Source organism: Pelodiscus sinensis, chromosome 5, assembly GCF_052426305.1.
Source record: "Pelodiscus sinensis isolate ZL-2025 chromosome 5, ASM5242630v1, whole genome shotgun sequence".
NCBI lineage: Eukaryota > Metazoa > Chordata > Testudines > Trionychidae > Pelodiscus > Pelodiscus sinensis.
In genome coordinates, this window is record NC_143056.1 from 44799098 (window position 1) to 44818857 (window position 19760).

At 47.5% G+C, this 19760-nt stretch overlaps 1 protein-coding gene across 2 annotated transcripts in view; it reads right to left on the reverse strand.

The window, feature by feature from the left end:
• The window catches only part of VSX2 (visual system homeobox 2), a 43113-nt gene extending 24308 nt beyond the window's left edge, over positions 1-18805 (reverse strand). Inside the window, exons 1-3 of one of the 2 annotated variants that reach the window (XM_075926880.2) lie at positions 18294-18805; positions 16937-17021; positions 12974-13097 (exon numbers count right to left, since the gene is read on the reverse strand). In XM_075926880.2, the coding sequence (XP_075782995.1) occupies positions 12974-13097; positions 16937-17021; positions 18294-18726 (642 nt within the window). In that variant the 5' untranslated portion in view covers positions 18727-18805. The remainder of the gene's footprint in view (positions 1-12973; positions 13098-16936; positions 17022-18293) is intronic. The other variant, XM_075926881.2, reaches the window with a different exon arrangement.
• Between the last annotated feature and the right edge of the window lie 955 nt (positions 18806-19760).

Here is a 19760-nt window from a genome sequence, read left to right on the forward strand (position 1 = left end):
CTGCACTGAGTTCATGGCAGAAATGAATCCACCTCTGGTACAGTAGCCAAAGGTCCATCTGGGATACTACATTCGGTTTTATTTCCCCTCCCAAAACCATTCTGCCGTGTGACTGGCACAGAGTCAGACTTAGCACTGTCTCCAGGAATTTCCATGTGCAACATCACAGCAGCCTTGAGACATACGTCAATATTATCCACCCCTGCATTAGAAAAGGGGAAACGGAGACATAGAACAGCAAAGAAACATAACCCCACGGTCACACACTAAGAGCCAGGACTAGAATTTGAGCGGCCTCTAAATGGTAGCCACCACTTCAAGACAGACTGTTGAGATTACAAGACACTCATGCTGCTAACCAACTCCGACTGTTCTGCTCTGTGCAATATTCATCTCCATTGGGTGGAAATCACTGTAGAGGGAAGCAGGGGAGGGGCTGAGCCAGAGGCTCATCCAGGTTTAAATAATGCCAGGTGAAATATGCACTGGAGGCATGGGGGAGGGAAAGAATGCACACAGCTCCATACCGGGCTTACAATGCAAAGGGGTGACTATCAGTCTATGACACCTCCAGTTAGCACAACATTAATTAGCATGTGAGTTGATCCAGGGGTTTGGAAGCCATCTAGAGAGCCAGATTCAATTCCCTAACTCTACCACAGCTTTCCTGCATGACCTTGGGTAAGTCCCTTAGCCTGGCCGTGCCTCACATCCTTACCTGCATAATGAGGATGACAGCACGTCTCTCCCACAGGGAGGTATTGGGAGGCTTAACCTGTAAAAGATTGTGCAATGCTCAGGTGTCATGGTAATGGGAGCCATTAGCATCTACAATGGACAGAATTTCCCAGAAGTGCCTCAGTTGGTTTCAGTTCAAAGGTGGCTAATGGAAAAGTCAGGGCCCAGTAGGTGAGGAAAGCCCACTTGTGATTAAACGTGGCACAAAGAGGTTTAGACATGCAAACATCAAATCTAAGGAGCACTTCAAGATGAAGAGAAACAAAGAATGAGACTGTCAGAGTGGAGCTGGACTTACATCCAAGGAGAGGAAAAGCTGATTCTCCTCTGAAGCAGCATGGTATAGTGTAGCTAATCTCACTTGTTCTTGTTAATAACAATGCATTTGGTACTAACTGCACAGTGTGTAGATGCTCACTAAGGTTAAGGAGTTAGTAACTTTATCAATAGTAGGTCTTTGGTAACATTCTATATTATTTATGTTCCTGGTACAATGTGGGGAAGTTTTCCTTATAAAGTTCTTAAAATTTGCAGTCACCCTTCTTGGCTTGATTTGCTTATACCTCACAGCTAATGTAACCCAGAACATATGCAGAGGGCAAAGGGGTATGGAGCCTCCCAACATCATCCCTAATAACAGGAGTCTGCCCTCGAGGGAGAAGAGGAGACTGAGGCCAGGCCAGCTTTGGAGAGTTCTCGGACCAATGGAAACCACCAGTGAGAAAAGGCAAGTACTGCCATTTAGTTTCACTGTGTCTGGGCACTTTACAGCTCTGCTACAGCCTACATCTCAGCTGCTGTCTTTAGCTACGTCTAGACTACATGCCTCTGTTGTCAGAGGCATGTAGATGAGGCTACCAGGCATAGGAAAATGAAGCGGCGATTTAAATAATCGCTGCTTCATTTAAATTTACATGGCTGCCGCGCTGAGCCGATCAGCTGTTTGTCGGCTCAGCGCGGTAGTCTGGACACGCGGGTGTCGACATCAAAGGCATTTGTCGACCACCCAGGTATGCCTCCTGGAATGATGCCTTTGATGTCGACACCCGCGCGTCCAGACTACCGCGCTGAGCCGACAAACAGCTGATCAGCTCAGCGCGGCAGCCATGTAAATTTAAATGAAGCGGCGATTATTTAAATCACCACTTCATTTTCCTATGCCTGGTAGCCTCATCTACATGCCTCTGGCGACAGAGGCATGTAGTCTTTGTCTATTCTTTCTCTTGTACCAGGCACTCTGCCTTGGCCTTCTTTGCCCTGTTCATGACTTCTGAACCTTTTGCTCAATTCTCTCCACTTGAAGTATGCTCCTTGCTCTTTCTGTGTATGAAGCATCCTCATTCCCAGCACTCATCTCCCTCCTCAGACTTACTCCTTTCAGTTGCTTTGCCGCACAGATCTCCACCGCATCGGGTTTTTTTCTACTTTGGCTAGAACACAACATGGCTAATGATATAACCTACTGCCCATGTTAAACCCCTCTCTGTGCAGTGCACCCATGCCCTTGTTGTCTCTTATTATAGCCTTCATCTTCCCAAAGCTCCATTGCCGTGGTCTTCTACTTTCTGGATCAGAAAGGAGTTTTCTGGGTAATGTGGGGACCCTGTTGATGAGGCTTCCTTGGCTTTGTTTGTTATTTAGCACACATGGATAATCAAAATTCCCCAGCAGCTGCTCTTAGAAGAAAACACCAAGAACTGCGCCAGCAAAGTGTCCTCCTTATCGTCTTCTGGTCTGAGGGATCTTTCTGCTTTGTTTTGCATTCCCCCCAAATTATCCATCATTCTTCATTGTCCAGCTGTAGCCCCCTCATACTGCAAATGGCTCTGCCATACTTTGCTACTCCTCCACCTCCTCTTCCCTCTCTCTTCCAGGTAGGTGGTGCCCCTATGCACATTCCAGTCAGTGGGATGACTCCCATGAGTTTCCATCATGCTCACAACATTGTCTGACATGTTGAGGAGACAGGGCCAAGCACCTTGCCCTACACAAGGCACAACTTGGCAGAAAGCACTTACAACACCCTCTTAAGGGGCAGAACTAGGTGTGCCTTTTGCCTACATACTGAAGAACTCTGCATAGCCCCATGCTTCTCTGAGCTCCCACTTCACTCTTCCCTACTCGGGGCTGTGCCTTGCTGGCATCATCAGGCCCCTTGTGTCTTTTAGGAGATCAAAATTTGTTCTGCTTGAGTGATGCTTGCTTCCCGTTCTACCTTCCCAAAGGCATTCCAAAGCTAACTCACAAGCCCTTCTCAACACTGGCAGATCCTACATCAGTGCGGCTTCAGTACCAGCCTTCTCTTTTCTTCTCTTGTACTTGGTACTAGCAGAATCTCTGCTGGGAGGATCAATATCACTCTGTCTTCCCAGGATACTGAAATGGCTCTTGGTCATACCAAGTCGTCCTTTGCTGTTGCCATGGGGACTGTAATCAATGGGAAATTCCTACCATCACTTCCAGCACCATTAGCTTTGGCAGGTAAGAAGCAGCAGATTTTATTGTATTTGATCTATTCCCCATATCTTGTGCTAGGTTTTCACTATAGAATCATCCAGTAGGCTCACATGCCTCTTTTGGTGGGGGCTGTCTTGTACTCCTTACTCTATCATCTCTGGTTAAGGATTGTACTTCATCTGTCTCAGTCTTCTCGTACGTGTCATCTCCTTGCTTCAGGACAGGAATCAATAGGCAGTGACTCCAACAATGAGTCTTCTCCTCTTCTTACTTGCTAGCTGCTAGAGTCTTCCATTTTCTTTCTTGATGCTCCAGAACCAGTCATCCATTGTGTTAGCTTGTGATGTTAATGTCATCCCATAGGCAAGCAATGTTAAAGGTATGTGAAGGCTGTATGACCCCATGCTTTGGTACCAAGAAATGCCCTGTGCTCCCTTTTGCATGTGAGTGATTTGTTATCTCCTTTAGTTACATGATCACTTCCCATTTCTCAGATTCAAGTCCACCACCTTTTTCTCCTACACTTGTGTTAATTTCATGGTCCAGTGTAGTTTTATTGTTATAGTGCTTTAGGATAACTTCTCACTGAGGTCTGCTTCTTAATTTAAGCAGAAGCCATGCACAATACAACTGATCACCCTGTAGCAGTACAGCAACTCTTTGGTGAAATTCAGGGGCTGAGGAAGTTCACTGCTCCATTAGCCTTGCTGTTAGCTTAGACAGCTAGTGTGCACTGGCCAATGTCACTAGTATTCTGAGTTGCGTACTCAGGGCTAGAGTTACCTTTTGCAGGCAGACTCACATTACAGGGATAATGCCACCAGCCTGGGTGAAAATGTAGAAGATGCTCCCAGAGGCTCAGCTTCCATCCCTGGCTAGTGCCCCATCCCATCCTGTTCCCCTGCCAGGTAACTAGAGCCCATAAGAACATGAGCCAGAAGCAGAACCTGAGCACAAGGGTCACATCATAGCCAGCTGCTGGCACAAAAGTGAAGGGAAGGTGCCATGAGGCTGTCTCCATTCTTCCTTGCACAACTGCTCTGGTGCCAGTCAGCGTGATGGGCCCTTAATCTGCAGTGCAATGAGCAAGTACAGCTTCTGTGTAAATGCCTCTCCTAGATGCCAGCTGGTCTTCAAAGCCCAGTTCTCCATACTCCACACAGTATCTTAAGGGCAAACAACAGTGGCTATGTAATCAGGAACTGTCCAAAAGGCTGTAAGTGGGAAGCAGCGCCACTGAAAGCACTGGTGTTACTCCCGTGTAAAACGAGACTTGGGCCCATCAGAGGCAAGATGGCAGACCTAGGCCTGCACATCCAAGCTTAATTTCAGCATTTCCAGACTAGGATCCATTTGTGCAGACTGTCTGATCTTCCAGGCAGAGAATGGATCTCGCCCGGTGTGTATAGAGCCCCAGCATGGTGATACCTCAATCACAACTGCTGCTGTAACACAAATAAAGCAACAGGAGCTCCCCAGGAGCAAAGAGTGGAGCCAATTCAGAAGCATTTTGAGAACATTTTCAGCCAGTACTGAAGTGGGAGGCACCACACTCATTAGACAGGACAAAAATACCAAGGGAGAGAAAGAGAGAATAGAAAGACAAGCAGGAAACAGCAAAAACAGGATTTGCTTTGGTACCACAGCGCTAACCTCACTGGCTAAAAATAACCCTTAACTCAGGAATCCCCTGAGAGGGAGGAGAAATCTGGAATGCAAGAACAGCCCATCAAAGTTCTATGCATGGCCCATCAATTTAGTGTTGCCCACTCGCAGAGATGCCAAATTCCGCTGATTTCCATCCGTGCCATTTTTTTCCTATCTGTATTACTAAAAAGCAAGGGCACATGAAGTGCAGTGCATGCAGATTGCACACCACATTGATTGTGAGAGCCATGTATTCCCACAGCAACCAATCAAGCACTGCTACAGTTCAGTCAGCACACCCCGCAAATTCTAGGCCCTCAGGCACAGTTAGGTTCCCATGGTAGAATAGTTTTGCTATCTTGGTTACAACAATTACTGAGATGAAGGAGGGGCACTCATGAGGCCCACCCACTTGTCCCAGTTGACCATCGCTGCTCTAAGCTAATGTCTCCAACTGCACATGATCTGCTCGCAGAAGTGTTCAAGGCCCTCCCAGCCTTAGCACTGCTTAGATTAGAGTGAGGAGATGCCTGTCTGTTCTCATTGCCTCTAGCCAAGCAGGCCTGCAGCAGGCCTCACAAGCCATCTATGCTATAGAGCATCACTGCAGCAATTTATTCTTCATTTCAGCCTCTGGTTTCTCCCCTGAAAGTGGTCCATACAGACTTCAAGTCAGGGAATGCCAAGAGTAATTTGCATCTGCCTCAGGACTTCTCTCCTGGTTTTGATGCACCCAATGGTTAGGATTCAGGACAAGAATGACAACATGCTTTTTTATATTTATATAGAGGCCCTAACACTGGTGAAACATCATCCAATCACAAGGGAAAGATAGAGGGCAACCAAAAGGCAATATGGCTTAATTCTAGCAAAGAAGAATCAGACAGGTTATAGAGATCTATCAGAGAAAAAGTCTGTAACTCAACAAAATCAGTGAAGAAAAATTGATAAAAATAAAGCAATTAAGGGAAAGACCAAACACATACCACGTATCAGGTCCCTTTGACGTGCACCATAGGGGATGATGAGAATTAACAATTGAAGATATTGGGCCACCCTCCATTTTTTTCCAACTCAGATCATGAAAAGTTGGGAAAATATCAGAGGATTAGAGACAAGTAACTAACACAGAGATTTAGAGTAAAATTTTCCAGAGCATCTTGGTCCGATTTTCTCATTGCTGAAAACAGGACTGAGGAGATTTGAAAGTTTTACCCCTAACTTCTATTTCTAGGAAAATATATTGACAAGAGAAACTAGTGTCTAAACTTCTCAGAGGGATAGGTAGGTTAGTCTGTAACTTTAAAAACCACAGTGACTAGTCCTGGACTACTTGTTTTTCTAATGTCTAAACTGTCACAGCAGTACTCGGCCATGCAGAAAGCTCCCTCATATTTTCTGGACCATGGTCCTAGCTGTCGTGGGGAAAGCAAGAGCTAGGCACCCAGTGTTGCAGAAGAGTGGGTGGGAGTAAAGTAAGCTATTCCCTAACAAGGTCCTAAAGAACTCACTCCTTCAGCTCAAGGAGAAATGGGAGAGGAACAGTCTCTCCTGACTCACAGTTCATTCCCTTTTCCATGGGCAGTGAGAGTGTGTTGCTTCTTACTTTAAATTGGCCCCTTAACATCTAGTAGGCAGAATCGCAAACCACAAGCAGCAGTATGAGGTATTAAAACATTTAAAAAAATGAGTTCTGAACATTAATTTGTGTAGCTGAAGGAAGTCAATAGATTGAATGCATTTGTAGTTTAATAGAGTCCTGGAAAGCTGGGTCGCAAAAATATTAATTAATTAATTAATTAATGTTACTATAACAGAGCCCCTTGCACATGGAATGCCACTCAAGTGAGTCCATTTTCACTTTAACTCCTTCCCGAGGTTCACTTCTACCACAATGCCTACAAGAAACTAATCAGTTATTAATAGCTAAATAGGGATAATTTACATAATAAACATGAAAAATATATGACACTAAGAGGAGATATTCCAGACACTCCATTTATTTCTTGCTTACGCTACATCACATCTCCTTCCCACAACTCAACCCTAGCCATGCCCCAGGAATTATTAGATGATGTTATCTCTGTTGAGGAGACAGAATAGGCTAAATAGTTCTTTAACAAAAAAGCTGGTTCCCAATTAACTGATACCTGAAACTGTACCATACTCACTGGTTGTTTAACTAGGAGCGTAACCAGTCCTTTTTTTGTGATGGTACGCCCCGGGACAGCACCTATTTTCCCTGCATAACTTAAATGAATTGCATTCCCCTCGCGCATAGCGGCACCTCTTTTCCTGGGGCAGCTGGGCTCCCGACGGAAGCCCACTCAGGACACACAGCTCTTAAAGGGGCTGCAATGGCATATCGGTCCCCAGCCCCGGCTTTCCCCCCCCCCCCCAACAACTTTTCCCCCAGAATACTGGCACCTTTTTTCTTACAAAAAAAGAAGCACTAGGTATAACTATGACCTGCTTTTGTGCCGTATGCTGGCCTAGTTTCCCCCTTCCAGAAGGGCATAGAAAAGTTTTAGTGAGCAGGAAAAATTTCTCCCTCATCTGATCTTTACCTATCACATGGTACTTACACAGAAAAGAGATGATCTCATAATAGGGTGGATGTGTCTCATTCACAGCATTTCATGTGAAGATGCAAGTATCAAAAGTGAATATCAAAAGGCAAATTTCCCTGCTTTTGATATTTGCATCTTCACATCAAATGCTGTGAATGAGAGACATCCATGCTGACTTAATTAGACTAACATGGCTACATTTCTATCACGACTTAATTAGCTTCATCGATACTGGTCCTACAATTGACAGGCAACTTCTTTTGCTCTAATATATACCCTGGATTCTGTAATTTCCACTCCAACTCATCTGACGAAGTGGGTTTTACCCACAAAAGCTCATAACCTAATACATCTGTTAGTCTCTATGGTGCCACAGGACAGCTCGTCATTTTTACAGTTAGATATTGTAATATTAGAATTACGTATTGGAGTGTGTAGCCAGAGATTCTTCAGACTTTCTCCAGTTGAATTATCCTCCTTTGGCCCCTCACTTTAGAGCAGTCTTGCATAACTAGAATATACTTAACCTCTATTTTCCTGTATAAACACTGTTAGTACGAACTTCCTTCTTGATCCCCCTGCAATTAATTACCTTCTCCCCACTCTTCCAGTCCCAATCTCAGTTAAACTTCTTTAACAACTGCAGAGTGATATTAAAATGTATTTTGACAGCTGGCAGATAAAAGATCATCTTTATAATTCTGTACTAGCACAAAAATCCATCAGTTGTTTGGAGTTTCTCAACTTAACCCACTTCTGTCTAGCAGCAGTGTTGAAGCCATTATTAGAATGGTGCAGACACTGCTCACACCCTTCCAAACAGCACTGCATCCTTGTGGAACCACAAATCCTAGATACCTCATTTGAATACATCCCTTTTCCTAGACAGTCTAATTTTACCTGCTGTGATATAATTGTTTACTCATCATATGAAGGTTATACTGACTAGAGTTACCAGAATTCTTAAATACATTCTATTCCTTTCTACTTTCTATAATTATTGATCATTTCCCCTAGGAGATAATCCTAATTTCCATCCAAAAGTAAACAGGCAGGGTCTTACTAGATGTACCCAATTTCTTGATAAAACTGGTCAGATACATTCCTTTGATCAGTAAGCAACAGTCTAATTACACCAACATACCAGTATTTAAATAATCCTATACTTGGCCTTTGACGACAAGAAATAGCACTTTGACGACAAGAAGCTTACCACACTTGGAAAATATAATGTTTTAGATAATCAGCATTTAAATGCATCTAAAATCCACACAATTTATTTAAGAGACCAGGACTCTTCCTGTAAGAAGTATATAGGCAAAGTTGAATATTAGGTTCCTTATAACAGAGTGCCTATATTTTGGGGAAGAGACCAACCAGATTCACAAGTCAAGTGTAGACACACCCTCTAGTCCTAAACATGGGCATAGCCAGTAGCAGCCTGCTTAGCCTCAGACATATTGGCAGCAATTTATTTTTGATAAATGTTGCTTCATTTCTGCTATAGGCTCTTTCAAACATGTGTGATGGGATTACACATTAATACCAATATGTTGTGAAATGCAAGTTAGTATGAGGGGGAGAGAGAACCTGCTAGAGGAGGTTTACTTATGCTGCCCAGTGAGGAATCCCTCATGCTTCTTCTATGAGCATCTGTTTCACTTAAGCATGAGACATCCTTACATAAAGGAATCTCACTCCCCTAAAAGCTAATATCGATATTATCTCATTGCCTGGGCACCAGGGAATATTTTTATTGTGTCCTATACATGATATCAAAACAAGAAACTATCCGTATTTGATACCTGTTAAGAACACATGGTGCTTTGCTGCAGATAGTGCTTGTGTGAATAGTTCTAATACACCACTCTATTTCAGTTTTTCCATTTACCTCTGTATGTATTTTAATATTGGTCTCTGTTTGCAACCTCCCAAAAGTAGATTCGTAAATAAAAACAAAGGGTGGTGATAAATGGCAATATGCAAGTTGGGTCCAATGGGAATATGCAGGGATAGGCATTAGGGCCAGTCTTATATAACTTCTTTATTAATGATCTAGAAGAGGGAGTGTATAGCATGTTAATGAAATTCACAGATGGTACTAAATTGGGAGGAGCTGCAAATCCCATAAGGACAGAGAAATAGAGGGCCCTGGAAAGATTAGAAACATGGGCAGGGAATAAGGAAAGATTCAGTTTAGGGAAAAAAATTGAAATCCACAGTACAGAAAGGAAGAGGGAAACTTGGCAAGCAGGAATGTCCAAAGGAGACTTAGACAGACAGGACTTTGCAATATGATGTGGAATCAAAACCAAGTCAACACCAGTTTGGGGAGAGATCTGCTGAAGGACTCAGGAAAATAGTGGTCCCTATACAGCACTGATGTAAACTCATTTAGTATGTTCAAATAGGCTCTTAAGCCCTTGTTTCCAGAAAGACTGACAAATTGGAGGGAGCTCAGAAAAGAGAAACCAAAAGGCGTTGGAGAGATTGATTTATGAGAAATGATTAAAAACAGATATTGTAGCTTGGATAAGCAATGACTAATGGTTGGAGAGTAGAGATTGGTGGGGAGAGGAGAACAAGTTAACAATCTCCAGCTATTTAGAGGGTGTAAATCCCAATGCTGATGCGAGAGATTATTCAGGCTAGTACCAAAGAGAGTGTGACTAGACATAGCTTAAAAAGGAGGAAGTGAGGCCAAATATCAAGTACTAATTTTAATCTTCAGCATCATCTTCCCAATATGTGAAGAAGCTTATAACACCAAAAAGCAGCTGGGGAAACACAAGAAAATATACAATAAAGGAACAGTTATGAACTGGCCCGTTGGAGAGAACCTGCATGATGTAAAAGCATCAGAATCTCTTAGGAGACTGTATATAACTCTCTGATCCCTGTCCTGGCACGAGATGCTCATGTTCCCCCTCCAATAATGTCACAAAAACCTACCATTTCCCATACTATCCCAGTTTCACTAATGATCCCTCCTCTTTGTGATACCAGTGTCATGACTAGCGTGATGCTAATTACACTCCTGATACAGGGGCTGCTCCTTCTACCTGGGTCTAATCTAGTTCCAGTTGAGCAGGCTGATCACAACAATGACAAATTATGACACAGAAGTTGCCTAACAGTTTATCACTGGCTATTGACAGAGTAAAATATAAATAGCAATTCAGTGAATGAAGTAGTAATTGTCAGGGGCTATTCAGTTCCTAAATAACACAGATCACAAGAGGTATCTAACTGGCTCTCCATTTAATTCTGTCTTGATAGAAGCATCAGGACCTACCCATCACAATGCAATCCCAACATGGAATACAAGAAACAAGAGACCTTATTCTATCCATTCCCATTTCAGGTTATGGGTCAATCAATTATTTGAGGCCTGCTGGAAATCAGCACTTAGGACAACATCAGTAATATCACTAGAAGTCATGCCAGAACAACAGAAGGATTGGACCTGACTTTATCAGCATGATACATTTGATTAGCACAAGCATTTGGTGGAGGAAAATGTGTTGCAAAAAAAAATGTGGAACTCTTTGGTTTGAGAGTCTCTCTGCATTCCTCCATCTCCACTGCCCCTCCCATACCTCAATAATTTACAGCATCAATCCTGTGTCCTTGATTGATCTCTAAGGTTCTTGTGAGCCCATGGAATGGGCTGTCTACCAGCACTGAAGATATAGCCAGGTAATGGTGTATTGGTCCCCCGGGTGCAGGGAAGAAGCAGTGAAAAAGGCATAAACTGGAAGAGCAAATCTGAGTGAGGTGCACAGTTGAAGGAATTGGGAGAGCGGGGGAAGAGAACAAGCAGCTTAGTGTGGAACCCAGGCCAAGCCCTTCACAGAGAGACCAAGCTGCATCAGCTAGAGAAGCAGCTGCCACAAGTATGCAGAGCAATAAAGCCAAGTTTCAACCCTGCAAGCCCAGAAACTGGGTCCACGCAGTAAGTGACACCAAAAGGGCTCAACGTTTTTCTGCTCTGTTCCTGTGCTTTGTACGGGAACTAGGAGCAGAGGCCGAAGAAAGATAAAGCAGAGGTGACTTTCAGCCACCTTTGTGATCCTCAAATTCTTGGACTGACAGGGTCTTACACCGCCTTGGACAGTAGCTGTGGCAGTAGCTGTGGCAGTTGTAAGTATTCTTCTACCTTCTGTTTTGGCCTCAACGGTCACCTATGGGCTGTTTGCCAGCCTATAATAGTCACAGAACAGTTGTCTCCAAGCATACCCCCTCCCTTTCTACCCTGACAGGCCCTATGCCCAAAGCTGTTTTAGGGCATCTGCACACATAGGTTACGTCTACACTGCAGGCTTCTTGCATAAGAAGCACTTATCGGAAGAGCTCTTCCGCAAAAACTTCTTGAACAAGAGCCCGTCCCACACTGCAAAAGCGCATTGAAAAAAGCGATGCACTTTTGTGAAAGAGCATCCAGACTGCATGAACACTCTCTCGAAAGTAAGCTCGAATTGCTATGCACAGAATGGTCATCAGGGCACCTGTGCTTTTTCCTCTTTGCATGCAAAAAACCCATCTTCCCCTTCCACACACATCTTTTTGTGAAAGAGCTCCTCTGCAAAAAGGTGTTCTTCCTCGTAGAATGAGGAATACCTAGGCCAGAAAAACCCCTCCGTTCTTTCGATTTTTTTGCGCAAAAACGTGCTTGAAGTGTGGACATTCTGTGAGTTTTTTCAGAAAAACGACAGTTCTGTGCCACCCAGGGAATCTAATGGGGCTATTTTCTAAGGGCTGCTTTTGCCCCCTTTATGATGCCAGAGGGAAATAAAAAGGCAAAGGTGCAATGGAAAAATGAGCCACAAAGGTTTTCTTGAAACAAAGAACACAAAAGGTACATGCACAGGACAAATTTAGAATCTCACCCATATTTGAGTTCACAATACAATCTTATTCATGGCTACACTAGGCAATCTGATGCACTCCTAGACAGTGACATCAAGCCCTCTTTGTGCCTCCAGGAGAAGAGAGACTAGCTGTTCCATTATGTCAGTGCTCCAATTTGTACCAGGCTGAGATTGGGGATTTCTCAGTTCTGGGACTGGGTCTCTATGGAGTTTCCTCTTTGACCATGTCCACAGAATTCCTTAGGGGCAGCAAGACATGGCTATCTAGGGCAATTTGACCATTTTGGACACTTTCAATACAGCAGCTCCTCATTTTTGGGTTATTTTTCTATTCTGCCTATTGTAAAATACATCCATTATCCTGTGCACCTTTAGTTAGGTGCTATGAAATGTAACAAAAAAACCCACACAAGACAGTACACTACAGTATAGCACACACATACTTACAGCAGCACACAATGCAACCTCACATACAAAACACCACACACATACACCAAACAGATTTTTGCAAAAAAGCACAGAAAATGACAGCCTAGAGGTTTTGGTTATGATAAGGGGAGTTTTATTCAGTGTAATAGGACCATATCTATGCTGGAAGCTTCCACGTCCTCTCCTTAGGGATAGAATGAACACTTCTTGGGATGGGAGGGATACAAGGATTGTTCTAAGGGCCCAGAGAGGTAGGATTACCTGTATCCTGTCTTCAGGCAGTTCTGTTTTCATAGCCAGCATCTCTCTGGCATAGACATCAGGATAGTGGGCCTCATTAAAGGCCTTTTCCAGCTCCTCCAGTTGGTAAGATGTGAAGATTGTCCTGAGGGGAGTAAAACTCAATGATCAGAATACAGAGAAAGCTGAATAGTCAGAGATGGAGAAATAAAGAAAAGAAAATCTGAGAAACTGTATAACATGTGTAGATTGTGTTTTACTGTTCTTCTGTGGACAGAAGGTCAGGCCCTTGGCTAAGAGAAAGCTCAGAAAGTGCCAGGACATTGTGTTCTTTTACAGTCACAAGTCACCTTCCCTCACAGCCACTGCCTCCTCTAGGCAGCCCCTCTTCCAGTTTCTCCCCCCCGCCACCCGAGAGGAACACTGAGATGACTTTTACAATTTCTAGATTAGATCTCAGACATTATTTCTTTCCAAAAGACACCGAAACATCTCTCTTCCCCTTTTTACAAGCACTATGGTCCTCTTTATGTTTGCCACACAGACACTCCAGAAGATTGCACTGAGGCACCAATGAGGAATGGCATTGTTCTCAACATCTCACCCCTCCCAAGGTTCTCTCTGCTTACAAACACACCAACCCCTCACATCCAAGTCCCCGAGGGTTTTACTCACAGTTCTCACTTCTATAACCGGTCAGTTCTTCCCCTCATGCATGCTACCTCCAGCCACTCACCCCCTGCCAGTTCCCTTCCTCAACTTCTACAGGGGAACCCAGAACAGCCCATCTCCCTCCCTTCCTCCTGATTTGCATTCCCCCATCACCCATTGGAAAGCCTTCCTGACTGCCTGAATGGTCAGTTGCCCCAACCTTGCCCCATTCTCAGCGGAGGATGGGCAGACTGAAAATTTTAAAAAAATCAGCAACTGGAAGCTGAGACAGATGAAAGCGTAACTCCAGGGGAATGCAAAAAGATTCCAACAATGGGGAAGTAAGGTACCCAGACCTTCTTCACTTCCCTGGTGCAAAAATCCTCCCAGAACATCAGGCTATCTGCAAGCCCTTTGAAATGCCAATTTCTAAGTCTTGTCAGCCTACACTGCTGCCAGCATTCTAATGTTTTTTTTTAAATCAGACTTGCCTTTAAAGTAAATAATCAAACCAAAGGACAGAAGGTACAGTGCTCAGAACTTTTTAAAAATCTTTCAATAAAATAAACTAGAGTTTCAAACGAACCTACACCTTCCCAATAGCAAAAACAGAAAGTCTCAGAATTACATTCCAACATTGAAAACCTAAGAATTCCACCTGATCAATAACATTATTAACAAGAGGGGCTTGTGAATGCAGGGGACCCAGTCTGCAATCAGATCATTATTTAAATTTACTCCTAAATCTGCTCTATGTTCCCCTGCTCTCGTAGAATCACGGACACTGAGATGAAAAAAAAGACCTATTAGCTCATCCTATTAGCTTTTTTCCCAACACAGTGTGGGATTATTTCTGATTGTATATTCTCTAGTTTTTAAATGACCCAGGTGCTTGGAGCATCTACCATCATCAGATGATGCCAAAGCCTAGTGTAGCTCACTGGCTGAATATATATCCTGAAATTCATCCTAAATTTTCCCTTTTAAAACATCTGATTAGTCCAAGTCCCTTTTACCACAATACATAATCCCTCCCCCAGTTATCACTTTGCACAGATAGAGCAGACATATTAGGCAGTTTTAAGCTATTTTTTATTAAAAAAAACGAAAAGTTTGTTACTATTTAAAACAAACTGAAAATTATAAACAAATCCAAATCCTGTTTCCAGTCTCTTGATCCATTTCTAGTCCTGATCCAATTGTGATCTTTATTCCAATCCTAATTGAGATCTCACCCATCCCTGAACCCAATCCAGTTCACAAAGGAAATGAGTCGATATTTACTCATGGTTATGGGGTAACTATAAAACTGTTTGATTTGAAAGTATGTCACATAGGTCACTAGTCAATCCCCCTGGATTGGAGTAGGACCTTCAGCAGGGAATCTAACCCATCCTGGGATATTTAGTTTCTTTCTGCACTGTATCCTATCTAGGCTTTCACTAGGGCATCTTTTAATCCACCCATCCTGAATTGTGGCAGATTGATTTAATTATTCTTAAACCACCCTGATAAATGGCCGTCCCACCTCCTTTTGTCCTGAATATCCCAGGCCATGGCAGACCCAAAATTGAGCGAGGTGCTTCTAGTTATTCCTGTAGTGCTTAAAGTTTGTGAAGCTCTGTGATTTTTAGCTGAATTTTATAGATGGGTAATAGAGGCAATGAGAGGCAAAACAACACATAATCTATACCAGCACTGGAAACTGAACCTAGATCACCATTCTATGATGCTAGTGCCTTAAACAAGGCATCCTCCTGCATCTAGCCCTGCAGCTTTTCTCCCTGATTCTGAACATCTTCAATACTTTAATAACAAATAAGTGATTGATAGAAGCTGCTATTTGCCTAATAAATGATCCTAAGATTGCTCTACTGCATTGCAGAGTCCAGTCTCAATAACCTCACTACTCTCATTTCTAGGGCTCTGGGATAAATGGTTGTCACTGTAGGAAATATTTTTAAACTATCAGCACCTGCACATCTTCTGAGTAAAGTAGTAGCCTGGATCTAGAGCACTTGGGAAGAAATCCCCAAGAGTAACTTAAAAAAAATATAAACAAACAAGCTTTTTTATGACACCCTCACAATAACCCTTTAACATACTGTTCTGTATATTACATATAGAGGATCAGATTAATATTCAAAGAAACTAGCTAAAGATTCTGCCTTGCTGGCTGAAGAGCCCTTTCCTTCCTCAGAGCCCACTAGCAAAGATGATCAAATTTGTAAATACTCATCCTCTCTTTGTGGCATTTCTCTTCTTTTTATACTTGGCATGAAAGCTTTTCTTATTAGAAAGACCATCCACATTTTAGTACATCATAACTGCATATGTGGAAGGGTCAGGTATTTCCAATAATGTGCAATACACTGCCAACAATTAAAAAGAATAATTTGCTGTTCTGTTTAAAATGCAGACCCTTCATCAGAGCATTAAGGAAACAGGTCAGGGGATCTCTAGGAAGCCGACATTTTGTCATAAAATTGATATCTTTATTAATTTCCTCCCCAAACCTCCTAACTCTTGGGCACAACCACCTCATGTGCAAATATGTCCCCAATTCCCTGCAACCCCTTCAACAGAGTGCCTCTCTAGTTGCAAACATAAGCTGGATCTTAACTGGAGTCAAACCCCGGAATCCTACTCCCTTTGACTGGGGAGCAGAAGACACAAGGTTCCCTTCAGATAGGTTCCTCCCTCTTGGTCAGAGTTCAGTTCAGACCTGAGCCCTGCGCCTATGGTCTGAATGAGCTCTTACTGAAGGGTGCTTGGACTGCCATAGAGGAGGGAGAAGGGAGTGAATACAGAAAGGAGGCAGGGTTAGACCCAGTGTGGGGCCTGGCGTGGCTAGCTTGCCAATCATTCGTTCATGTGTATTTCTATTTTTATGAAATGTTCTTTTATTTGAAGCCCCTCAATGGTACAGCAAGTCTACGCAAGCAGAGAGTCCTTTACCTTCAGCCTTCCTCACTAGCCCCTGCCTTTGCCTGTTACACCGACCGATTGCAGTTGGTCCAGTGCAGGCCCCGTGCAGCCGCGAGGTGCAGCACGCACGGATCCAACCTCTCATGGAGCCCTAGGCTGAAAATCTTGGAAGTGGGGAGGAGGGGGCAGGCGCTGCACCATCCCGTGCCTCTGCGTAGCGCCCAGGGCCCGGGACAGAAAGGACAAATACGGCTCCGAAAGGCCTAAAGGTACCAGCCACGGTCGGGGCAGATTCTGCTGCTGGGGGCCGGCGTGGGGTCCCGGGGTAACCCTGCGGAGCCGGACTGGCAGAGGCCGGGGCTCGGGGCGGGCAGGCTGGGGCCGGGCGGCGGGCGGCTCTCCTACCTGTGCCGTCTCTTCTTCCGCTTCTTGCTCTGGTTCAAGGAGGATTTGGACATTTTCCTGTCGCTGGAAGAAACATCCTCGGAGTCTGGGAAGAGAAGCGCGGCACAGATTGAGGACCGGCTCGGGGACTCGCCTCTCCCAGCTCCGCAGGGGCTCCCGGCGCCTCCTCCCCGGGCAGGTCCCGGGCTCCCTGCCCGGCGCGGGCTGCCAGGGGCTGGCACGGCCCTTGCTCTGCCCCTCGCGGGGGTCTCGCCTGGGGTTTCGTTGCCTCGGCGGAGATTTCGTTGCGATCCCGCCGCGCAGCCCCCGGGCCCGGCCGGGCGAGGCTGAGCCCTCTCGGCGCTGAGTCCTGGGGGTGGCTCGGGGCTCGGCCGCCTTTTGCTCCCCGGGGGCCCGGCTGCGCGGGGCCGGTTCTTTGGCGCCTCGGCCCCGGGTTCCCCCGGTTTCGTTGGGTTTTAATTCCAGGCGGGATTTAAACCCCCGCCCCGGGGAAGGCGGAAAATCCCCGCGCTGAGCCCGCGCCCCCGGGACCCGCCGCGATCGGGCTCTGCGGGAATAAAGCGCCGAGCTCAAGCCGGAGGCGCCGGCCCATTCGCGGAGCCGCCCGGCCGCTCCTGCCCTGTATTCGCCGCCCGGGGGTTGTTCGTTCCCCCCTGGCCGGGGCCGTTCCGGCAGCTCGGGGTCCCCCTGCCTCGCCCAGCAGCGGCGGGTACCGGGCGCCGGGACCCGGATTTCGATGCAATCGGCTCTGCCGTGGGGCAGGGATCGGCCGGGCTTGCCCGAGGGGCGGCGGGATGGGGCGACCCGCTCCGGCCCCCCTCGGCCCGGTTCGGTCCGATCCCCTTGGCCCCGGTTCGGCTCGGCCCACCTCGGTCCCTGTGCCCGATGGGCATTTGCGATGCGGTCTCAAGGGGTAGGCGGCCGGGCGGCCCTGCGGGAAGGGGGGAGGAGGAATCGGTCGGATATTCACTAACTTTTCCCCGGGCAGCTGCGGGGGAAGCGCGCCCGGCCTGGCCAGGGGCTGCAGGGCAGGCGGCGGGGCGGATCCTCCCGTCTAGCAAACGGACGACGAGGCTTCCATTTGCTCGCAAACGAATTAGGGGCCCCGGAGCCTCGGGGGTCCGCGCCCCTCCGGCTCCGGGAAGCCTCGGCCACTGCGCCCCGCACCCCCGGGGCCCTGCATGTGGCACCCGCCGGCCGGGGGCTCCCACCCCGAATCCATCCCCCTGGAGCTGGAACGAATTTTAATAACCCCGGGAGGGGGCTTCTCTGCCGCCCTGGCTCCAAGCCCTCGGACCCGGGCGCAGAGACCCCGGGGAGCAGCCCCGGCTATGCAGGCGCAGCAGCCTGAGCCTACCTGAGCTGGCCGTCTGGCTGGTGTCCAGCTGTCCGGGGGCCCTGGCCAGGGGCGGCAGGTGCACGCTCTGGGGGTCGGACAGCACCTCCAAGAAGGTGGGCTGCGTGTAGAAGCTGGGGATGCTGCCCGCCCCCAGGAGCCCCATGCTCACGCCGCCTACGCCGGCGGGGCTGAGCACGGAGCGGGCCGCCAGCAGGTGCCCGGCGGGCAGGGAGTCCAGGGCAGACCGGGGGTGCGAGGGCGGCTCCTTGTTCAAGCCCAGGATCTCCTGGATGCCGAAGCCGGTGCACCTGGGTGGCGTGGGCCCGGAGCTGGGCTTGGCCCCGGCGGCGGCCCCTGCCCCAGGCGCGGCCCCAGGCGCACCGGCCGCGCTGTCGGGTTTGGCTTTGCTGGGCAGGCTGTGGGCGAGCGCGTCCCCCGCTTTGCCCGTCATGCTGCGGCCGGCCGGTCCCTAGTGCCCGCTCCCGGGAATGCTCGGGAGCCCCCGGCTCAGGCCCCTTTTATCCGCCCAGCCTGGAGCCCAAGTGGGGTCAGAGCCGAGCAGCCAATCACAGGGGCCAGCCGCGATTAGGAATTCCAAAAAGCCGGCAGGCTCGGCACTGGCAGCGGAGGGGCCGGGGGGAGGCGGCCTGGGACACGGGGCCGGGGGGAGCCCGGGAGATGGGGGAGCCCTGCGGAGGCGGCAAGGACCTGGGGGCTGCCTGGGATGGAGGGATCGGGGCAGCCGGGAGAGGGGCCTTGCGGATCAGCTGGGCCGTGTGTTGTCACTGATGTCCAGCGCTCCCAGCCAGGCGCGGGGCTGCAGGGCTGGTGTGGAGCCACTCGCCCCAGCCAGCCGCTGGCCCGGAGACCGGGCGGTCTGAGCGGGGCTGTGGCAGGGGCGTGTCGAAGGCAACCCCGGGATGGGGCGTCCCCCACAGGCCCGGCAGGCTGGGGGCATTTGGCCTTTGAAATAAGCGGACACAAAGGCAGGAGCCACCACCAGGCCGCTTGCTGCTAGAGACCGAGGGGCGGGGGCCGCACAGCCCCCCAGCCGCTGTTAGCGCCTTTGTTGAAGGGGGGAAATGATGCGAGGACAGGAGCGGACCGAGGAGCGATGTGGTGCCAGCGCCCGGCCGAGCCCCAGGTGAGGGAGCGTTGCTGAGGCCCCAGCACAGATCTCTGAGCCAGCCAAGGCACAAGCGTGAGGCGCTGTGTCCCCGACCCTGTGGGAGAGAGACACAAAGTGGAACTGAGGATGCCGGGAGCTGAAGATGTGGTGAGATTCCTCCAGCACAAGGAGCTTTCTTAGTTGCATGATGATTTCTGAGGAAAAGTAGTTTAAACAACAAAAAGGAGGGTCTCTCCAGTTTGTGTGGACCAGAGGTAACCTAGGGACTGACCTGAGTTGTGTTCCTTGACCTAAGGTAAGTGGAGAGTATAGCCATAGGAGATACACACTGTACATTGCATCTCCCCACCCAGATC